The 10,219-nt window shown below is 40.1% G+C and overlaps 1 protein-coding gene across 1 annotated transcript; it reads left to right on the forward strand.

Moving 5' to 3' along the window:
• The first annotated feature begins 4,980 nt into the window (after positions 1-4,980).
• Positions 4,981-5,689, forward strand: LOC115663887 (germin-like protein subfamily 3 member 3). The gene is made up of 2 exons (XM_056316669.1): positions 4,981-5,210; positions 5,545-5,689. The coding sequence occupies exons 1-2, from the start codon at positions 4,981-4,983 to the stop codon at positions 5,687-5,689; spliced, it is 375 nt and encodes a 124-aa protein (XP_056172644.1).
• The last annotated feature ends 4,530 nt before the right edge of the window (positions 5,690-10,219 follow it).

The following is a 10,219-nucleotide window of genomic DNA, read 5'->3' on the forward strand; positions in this document are numbered from 1 at the left end:
CGAGATACCATGTGTCGATGCATGTGCCATTTATGTACCATGTTTGATGTTCTCTTGGTTGATGCGTGAACCATGAATAATACATAGCCAAGGTAAGGCACGTCTTTATTATTGATTTGCCATCAACACCCAGGTTGGTAAAGGTTTGGGCGTATGCTTGCGAACGATTACTTCCTCCTAACTTGATATTAGTGGATTTACTTATTGAGTCTTTGACTCACTCCCCGTGATTTTTCCTCAGACTTGTAGGATGGCGACACCACCTGTTTGTTTTGGTACCCCGGTGGAACTAGTCGTGGACGTGCTGGACGTCACAGATGCGGGTGGGGGTAGAGCCTATTGCAAGGTCATCTCCCAAGTCATGGTAGAGGAGGGCCTGGACAACCCCGTTCCTCACACGTACGAGGCTTGGTATATGTGGACCGAGGGCGGCCTGTTCGGTCCCCTCTGCGGGTTCAATGGGCAATTCGGGGGAGTGAATGGTCCCGCACCCGGGGGTGCCGCGAACGGTGTGTAGGTGGGATGGACGAGAAGGGGGAGGAGGCCAGCTTTTGGGAAGTTAGTTTTGGGATCGTTTTGTGGAAGTCATGGTAGCGGAGTAGGATAACCCGACCGTGTTTTGACGGATGTACAAATAGCTAGTGGCCCGAAGACAAGGGCTTGTAATGAAAGTCTCTATCATGTAAATATAAGTGTGCTTGTAGCGTGTTTCCTAACCTCGTTGTTGCTTGATGTTATTGTGATTGTCCCAAGTATACGCTTCCGCTTGCTCGTAACAAAAGATAAAAACAAATGGGACGTCATAAAGATAACCCCCGCGGATCACGATTCCGAGTCGGGGCGTGACACATGCAACACACGCACTAGCCACGCCCGTGCGTGGAGACGTGTGGTGGCTTGTGGGGGTGCGTATGGCGTCCCCTGGTGGTGTGCCACCACTCAAAATGCTCGTCTCGACTAGCATAGTCAGTTTATGTGATCAAAAATATTTTTTTATGAACAAAAAATCACAAAAACAAGCCAAATCCGTACGTTCTACATCCAGTCTATGGTTGCTCTGATGCCACATGTTGGCTGCGAAAACGATACCTAAGATCTCCATAGCTAGAATCTAGAACACATATAATCAAGTAAAAGGAATTTGCGCACCTAATTTGAAATCCATCGTTCATGATGCGGAATAGAGACGATCCTCAGTGCAAGTTCTTCTTCTCTATTACCCTATGTATCACTGGCTCAATGAGACTGCCTCTCACAGTTAACGTTTGCTCCTTATGTGAGATAATTGTGTGTCAGGGTTAGAGAAGGGACTTGACCACTATTTATAGAGTTTTAAGCCAGACCCTCTCATTACGGGCCGGGCCTTACTTGGCCCATACTAGCCAGTCTCATATTAGACTAATTAAGAATCTTTATATCTTACTTTATTGGACCAATCCCGTAAAACAGTAAATTACAATTTCAATTAATGTAGCTCACTTCAGAAAAACTTACACCATTCTCATAATAAGTTTGCAATTCGGCACGACAAAATAGATCGACATATAGAGAAGCACAAGAAGTATATGTGCCCGGATCAAATTCATTTTCGTTCAAGAGGCCCTTGGTCAAGTTCCGGAATACTTGGTATCAGATTCATCTTGCGTACACACTGGCTATGCATCTAATTCGAGAATTACAAGAACAAATTCTAAAACGAATAGCTACTAAATTCTGAAATGAAAGGAAACGAAACACAAGTAAAGTCTATATGACGAAAATAATATATCGACTAAGAAAAGGGAAGCTCTTAGTCTGAATCTGAATCGAAACACACACTGATCTAGTTTAGGAATTTTATCAAACATGTGGTAGACATTTCGGCCAAATGATCTAGATGCGATAATAAGAGAGATATCGTATCCAGAATTATAACAAAGTCTCGAACGCGACCAGATTTCACGTTGGCGAAATCGAGCACTCGATCCCTACCTTCAGCAGAAACAGAGTATGCAGATTTACCTAGACAAAGAGTAATAGCTGACCGCAATTGGTAATCAAATCAGAGGAGTGAAGTTTCAGGAGTTATTGTATTTGAAATTTGGAACTGGCTAAAGGAGGGAGAAGGAGAATCCAACACTTCAATGACGTTGGCCGGAAAATGGGGGCAAACAGAGCACTTCTTCCTGTGGCTGCGAAGCTAGTGGTGTTGGGGAAGTAGCCTACGATGGCAAATTGGTGACAGGGAGAGAGGTAAGGATTCATAGAGGAAATCGAGAGAGAATCACAACTAAACGTGAGAATTCCTTCCCTATACTCTCTGCTCTATTTTCTGAGGTTCAAATGCGAAGAGTCTATGGTGGTTGGCGATCGAAGACGAGCGGCGGTTACTGGTGGATTGGAGGTGGCCGAGTATGAAGAGGGAATCACGACCTAGAAGCTCCTGGAAATGGATGGCGTGAGAGACAATTTCCTGAGCTCCGTGTGTGTGTGTGTTCTCTCTCTACTGTATTCTACCCTGCCGAATGCGTATTTGTTAAAATATATGTATACATGGACGCGACCCTGTAGTGAGATGGGCCAAAATTTTATTAAGTATTTTTTATTTGTTATTTGTTTGTTATTATTTTCATATATTTTTTTATTTTTACAAAAATGCATTGTTAAAAAATTTTGGTGTCAATAAGAGAGAGATAAGTTTTATTTGTGTTTTAATCAAATGGATGAAAAATGTCACAATATGGTTTGACATAAAGCTAGATGGAGGAGGATTAGTGTAGAGAAATGTATTACTTTCTCATGTCATAAAATGTATGCGTACAAGCTTATTTATAGTACATAGAGCATACAGAAAAAGAAAAAAGAAAAAGATGATTCCCTAATATACAATATCAATCAAGGGAATCACGAATCAATCATGTGCCAAGATATCTTGTCAAATCAATTAGGAGCAACAGTATATCCAATACTCCCCCTCAAGATAGCGGTTTATACACATCAAGGACGACTAGCTTGCTTAGTAGATATGCATGTTGCTTCTAACACAAGGGTTTGGTGAAGATGCCTGCAGGTTGCTCTGTTGTCCTTATTCCCTTTGTCTTAATTACTCCATCCTGGATTTTGTCTCTGAAGAAATGACAATTGACTTCTATATGCTTTGCTCTTTCATGAAAAACTCGATTTATTGAGAGCTTAAGCGCAGTATCGTTGTCATAAAACAGAGTCGTTGGTTCTTTTATCCATATGTCGAGATCTTGAAGCAATCCTCTTATCCAAACAATTTCACCGCTGGTTTTCGCCATTGCTCGATATTCTGCTTCAGTGGATGATAATGAAACAATATAGTGTTTCTTCATTTTCCATGAGAGCGGTGAGTTTCCCAACTTGACACAAAATCCTATAATAGATTTTCTACTCATAGGGCAAATGGCATAATCTGTGTCACAATATGCCATCATTTCCATGTTATTATCTCGAGATAGTAGTATTCCCAATCCAGATATCCTTTTAGGTACTTTACTACCTTCAACCCTGCATTCATGTGAGAATGTTTTAGGCCATGCATGAATTGACTGAGAATTTGTATCGCATAGCATATGTCAAGTCTAGTCATGGTGAGATAGATAAATTTCCCAACAAGTCTCTGATATACGTAGGGGTCCTTGAGTAAAGGATCCTCATTCTATGGTGATAGTCCTTTGTCATATTCAGATGTCATCAACTTGGCATTCTGCTCAATTGGAATGATTGTTGGTTTGGAACCTGATAGTCATGCCTCCGATATGATTTGTAGGACAAATTTGTGTTGACTGAGACAAATTCTTTTATCTGATCGTGCAATTTCTATCCCAAGAAAATATTTGGGGGTCTCAAATCTTTAATGTGAAAAGTGGAGTGCAAATATTTCTTGAACTCCGTGATGGTAGGTTCATCATTCCCCATGATAAGTATATCATTAAAATATATCGGTAAACAAATGGATGATGTACCTCGATTCCATGTGAATAGAGCATAGTCGTGTCTTGACTGCTTGAATTCTACCACTGTGAGTGCAGTGGTAAATTTAGCATACCATTAATGGAAAACCTATTTAAGTCAATATGGGGATTTGCATAGATGACATACTCGATCCTTCCCCTGGCTGCATAATCCCGGTGGAAGATCCATATAAATTTTTCCTCTAAATCTTCATGGAGAAATGCATTGTGAACATCCATATGATTCAAATGCCAATCACAGATAGAAGTAACAAAAAGAAAAGAACGAACAGTAACTTCTTTTGCTACTGGAGAAAAAGTTTCTTGATAATCAAAACCTTCCCACTATGTGAAACCCTTGAATACGAGTCTTGCCTTGTATCACTTAATGGAATCGTCTGCCTTATATTTGATTTTATATACCCTCTTGCACATAATGGGCCATCGGTGCGGCGGCAGAGGGACAAGATCCCAGGTTTTATTCTCCACTAGTGCTTGTAATTCATCTGCCATAGCTTGTTTCCATTGGGGATCCTTGACGGCATCATTGTATGAGAATGGCTCATACTCTTCAGATATTTTACTAACGCAACACATATGCTATGGTGACAGACGAGCAAAGCTAACACAAAAAGAGATAAAGTAGTGTGTACCAGATGAGTTTAGGGTCTTCGGGGTTATGTGACTTGCCGAACAGTATCTCCAGCAAAAAATTGTATAAAATTTGTGAAAAAACCCACTATTTACATATTGGCAGGAGGAGGCATTCCTTCAATTAGGGCTAGAGAAGCATCGTGAGTGACAAGTAACGAATCCTATGTACTTATTAGTGATGCGGTGCTCAATTGTAGTTAAGTAAACTTCTAAAGTAGAACTTATAAACATTCTAGTTTTTTTTTTTAGGCAAATAAACATTCTAGTTTAGATTGAACATTCTTTACCACTTTTAAGATAAGTTGTGAATATGCTCAGCAACTATATAGTCCGTATCTTATACATATTGGTTGCAACCATTAATTTCAATATGGCCCCTGGCGGGGACATCCTGATGCACACGCACCCAGGCACCTCAGAGGTCCTCATCGTCCTCCAAGGGCCGATTTGTGATAGGTTCATCTCGTCGTCGGCGAACACCGTCTACTTGAAGAACCTCAAAAAAGGGGATAGCATGATTTTCCCTCAGGGGCTATTGCACTTCCAATTGAATGCTGGTAAAGGTCCAGCACTTGCCATAGTCAGCTTTGTTGGGACATGGTTCATACTCCCTAGCGATAGGACATCACGGGGGTCGCCGAGCCGCTAGAGGGCTTTTATAGTTTGAGCCCGAAAAAGGAAGGGTTTCTTAATTGGAATATGTTTCCTAGATAGAGGTTTCCTACTTTGAATCAAATTATTGTCTTTATATATCATCTTTCTTTTGTAATTGAGAGATGTAATAGAGAGGTGCAATGTGCTAATTATAGTGGAATCATCTGCTATACGTAGCCCTAGTTTAAGGGTGAATCAGGATAAAAATATTGTGTCTCAATTTCTTCTTCTCGTTTGTTACTCTCTATCTCTTTGTGATCTTGCGCTCATTCCGAACAAGCTTCAGCAGTCCGAGCCCTGGGCTTCAAATCTTGGACTTTGCTCTGTTCGCTAATAATTTCCCTTCTGAGTTGGTAGAAGCCACGACTTTCCTTGATGATGCTCAGTTTAAGAAGCTTAAGGGTGTTCTCGGTGGCACTGGCTAAGTGGCTTAATTTCATTTTAGTAGAGAACCGACCCATCAACAAACACCACCTTTTCAAGCCTCTTCAAAAAAGAAGGAAAATAATAATTCGGCTTATATGCTCGCCGTTAATGGCTTTCTCTGGATTTTTCTTGTAAGGTTGTACTTCGGTTTGTTTGTGTGTTGCAGTGAGTCGCTCGAGTGGATATTGATCATTCGTGCCTTTGCTTTCTAACTTGTTATTCTGTTTGGACTTTGGAGCAAAATGCGTCCCTCTCTTCGCCGAATTTTGACTAGATGAATAAAAGCATGTTGCTTCGTCGTTTCCTTGAGATCTATAATGCTTGTCTGGGAATAAATGTACTCGATAAGTCAAGTGATGTAGTAACGTCATCCACCCATTATAGATGTGATTACTTTAGAATCGAGATCCTATCTACATGGGGATAAACTAACATTCGCTGCAGCTTCCAGATCACGATGGCTCATGTCTTGTCGTGTGTTTGACCCAACCAAAGCATTAACTAAGTCTTCGCACGTCATGCCAACACGTTCAATACGTATGTTGGGCATTGTAAGAGGCCAAGTGGACCAATTCACTGACGCGAACTTTTCTATGCATGACTTTATTACGGAGGATTGTCCTGATGGGTGTCATGCGCAAATTCTCCGTTAGAGCTTGGCTTTGGACTTGTTTCCTTTCCCTAAACACACTAGAATCTTGTCAGTGATTGCTTCAACAATGAGCAGGAATTGGATGAGCCCAAATCGTGTGAGCCTAGCGCACATTCACCATTAGATCATGTGAGTCCCACATGGGGCCCACGTTATCCAAAAGTATATGTGAGATGGGCTCACACGCACCAAGTGCATGATAAGATTTTTCTACAAAACTTGATGTGCCTTAAAAGTGTTGAGGTGTTGCGTTTGAATAGCTGTTTGACCAGAAGTTCATATAAATTTCGAATTAAAATTCCTGTTAAATCCATTTTTGGATACTTGCAACTCCCATGTCACCGGAAAGCTCAACTCGTTGTTAGGTATAAGTATTGTTTAGTTTAGATCCTTGGGTTTTGATTTCACCATGTGTTTTCCCCGAAAAGGTGGCTATTTCGTTTGAGACGAACATGGGTGTTGGGCGAATGATGTCTCATTGGAAAGCTTACAATAAACTTAGGTGCTCACGAAGTTTCGGGGTGATATGAGGTAATTCAAAGAAATGATACTAACGTGAGTTCAATATCAATCTGTCAATAAATCTAAAAGTGGGTAAAACTCAATAAATATAAAAGTGGGTAAAACTCGCATGATGTTGACTCATGCGGCACACTCTTGTGCAAGCTTCATGCACCGATTTGCTTTGATGTCAGTTTGGCAAACTTGTAATTAGTCATGGCCACGGTTCGGAACCGGCCGGTTTCGGTTCGTGGCCATGTATGAATCGGAACCGGCTAGTTCCGGGCCGGTTCCGGTTCGTGGCCATGTATGAATCGGAACCGGCTAGTTCCGGGCCGGTTCCGGTTCCAGTTTCTTCCGGTTCCGGCCGGTTCCGGACCTGGAGTGTCCGCTGCTCGGGAGCCGATTGTACGGGTGCATCGAATCCGGCGGCGGGACGGCGCGTCGGATCTTCTTCTTCTTCTTCTGCTGCTCCTCCCTCGCGCGCTCTCTTTCCCGCTCGCCGGATCGTCACATCGCTGGTGGAGCTGCCGTGGATTCTTCGATGATGGCCCGATTTCGATTCTCTCGCGCTCGCGCGCTCCTGAGTTTCGATGCTTCGTTGTGGTTTGGAGAGAGAGAGAGGGTGGGAGGGAGGGACTTCCGGTTATCTTTTTATTTTTTATTTTATTTTTGCTCATTTCCAAGGTAGCCTGCAAAGGCTGCCTTGGCAACAGGCCGCAGTAGGGCCTGCAGACGTGCAGGCGCTGCTGCAGGTTTTTTTTTTTTTAAATTTTTTTTTGGAACCGGGCTTGGAACCGCCGGTTCCAAAATTGCTGGAACCGAAATCGGGCCCGTAGGCCACGGGCCGGTTCCAGTTCCGAACCGTAGGCCCGGTCAACGGGCCGGGCCCGGGTTTGACCGGGCCGAAATCGGCCCGTGGCCATGACTACTTGTAATGCTAGCAGATGTCTAATCTTAGCAAATATCTAAATTTTGCACATCTAATTCTTATGAGAATTTTGATAATAAATTACTATCGATTTATGAGAAATAAATGTTTAAATAAATTATTTAGGGGTAATTATCAAGTCATCCCTAAACTAATCGTGAGGAGACCAATTTAGTCCTAAACTTTCTAATTTTACCAATTGAGTTATAAACCTTTACGTGAAATTTTCATGTCGTCCTTTAGGCCAATTTTCACCAGAAGTCGTTGACGTGGTAGTGTATCACGTAGGACGACCGACGATGATTGGATAGCCATGCCAGCTATTTATGACGAAAATTGATCGGAAGGACTATATTAAAATATCGTGCAAAGGTTAAGGACTTAACTGTTAAAATTGAAAAGTTTAGGGCTAAATTGACATCCGTACAATAGATTTAAGACTGATAGGGTAATCTTCCCAAATTATTTATGTATATATAAATTCTATATAGTTGTTCATGTATATTTGGATTTTATTTTGATATATCTATATAATTTACTAGATGGATGATTAAAGATCTATGACAGGTATAATTCTATGTGCTTCAAAATTTATGTGGACAGAATCTTATATCTGATGTAATTCCAATTTTATAGTTCTTAAGAATAATGTCATACATCTGGCATCATGTCTATCATTGATAATCTTTACATAGAAATTATTTCAATTATCAAACCATTCATTTCGAGAGCACCTATGAAGAAAATTAAATGTTTAAAAAGTCATTTTAATGATTGCCCATATTTTGGTAATTAATATTTTAAAATAATTGTTTATGTATACATAGATTCAATTTTGACTTATCTATATTATAATAAAGTTGTATTTTTAAGCTGGTGGACAAATTCCTACATCTAGGTTATAAAAAGAAAAATTATATGTAGGACTAACGATCAAAGATTTATAGCAGGTAGAATTCCATCTACGTCACTGTTAATGGGAACAAAGTCTTATATCTGGTATAATTCCAATTGCTTTATAGCTCATAAGAATAAAGGCCTATCACCGGTATTATTTGTATGTAAATCGTTTCGTATATCAAATTGTTCATCTCGAGAGCATCTATTAGAAAAATTAAACTTTAAAAAAATTATTACATGAGGAAAGTTGTAATCCATGATTGCACGTACTACGGTAGTGAATTGTTTTTACATATGTTTGGGAAATATCTATAATATATAAGGGTGATTTTTTTTTGAAGGTTGAACTGTTAAGTTGATGGAACAAATTCATGCCTTTAAGCTATAAAAGGAAAAATTAAATGTTTAAAAAGTTATATTCCCTGATTGTGCATATTTTGTTAATAATGTTGAATATAATTGTTTCTGTGCCATAGAGATTCTATTTAGAAATCCCTGGAGGGTCAATATTTAAGTTGATGGAAAAAGATTGCTGCATCTAAATTACAAAAAGAAAAAATAGAAAAAAAATAATGTTTTAAAAAGTTATATTCCATGATTAAGCATACTTTAAAATAATTTTTAATGTATCCATAGATTTTACTTTGATATATCTATAGGATGACACTTTAAACTGATCAAATTATTCTATAATAGGATCTCCCGTAACAAGGCATGAAATTATAAATTTGCATAGTTATTGTTCATATGCTTTGAGGAAATACATTAAGTATCGCATTAGACCGGCTACACCCAACTATGACGAAGACTTATACCCTCAAATCAAATTCGTCAATCACATGATCTCGCCCAATAATTATGCCTCACTCCCAAATGCTCTTGGGACAAACGATACTAGGTCCATGAGTGGATTTAACCATTTGGTACAGCAACGGAAGCCGCAGTACTACGAATAAAGCCACGGGAGATAGGCCAGCAAAGTAATGGGCATGAGAACTCACTCAAGCCTCTTATCCAGCACAATTGTGAGAGTTGCAGTGAAGGCAACAGCATGAAAGCCAATGACAGAGAGAAAATAAAGGCCCTTTATGATCTTCTTAGGCAACGATTTAAGAAAATCCAGCAGCTCAAACCGCAAAGTTAAGATGGCTAGGAATAGCGAATGAGCAAGGATTTGGTTGATGCAAAGATGTAGCAGGACAAAAGGCATGAGTGCCATTTCTTCAAGACAATTTACAATTGTTGAAGAATCAGAGATAAGAGGTAAATCGGTTGCTGAAGCTCGATTTATTCAAAGTCATCCCATTACAGTTTTGTCTTGGAGGTATCGCATTTCCACTGGCAGGCTTCTCGATGAATCAACTACCATTTTCATGTCCACTAACATGCGCATGTTTTTCGCTTACCTTTGATCAGGAGCCTTCGTTAGTTGAAGTAGATCAATTCCTGTAAGCTACCTATGTTATTATGATCAGCAGGATAAGCTATGCTCTGCATGTTTTCATCAATGGTCAACTAGGAAGTAGATCAATTCCTGTCAGCTAC

The sequence above is a fragment of the Syzygium oleosum genome, unplaced genomic scaffold, assembly GCF_021117445.2.
Source record: "Syzygium oleosum isolate NSW1041296 unplaced genomic scaffold, Sole_v2.1 Sole_v2.12, whole genome shotgun sequence".
Lineage (NCBI taxonomy): Eukaryota > Viridiplantae > Streptophyta > Magnoliopsida > Myrtales > Myrtaceae > Syzygium > Syzygium oleosum.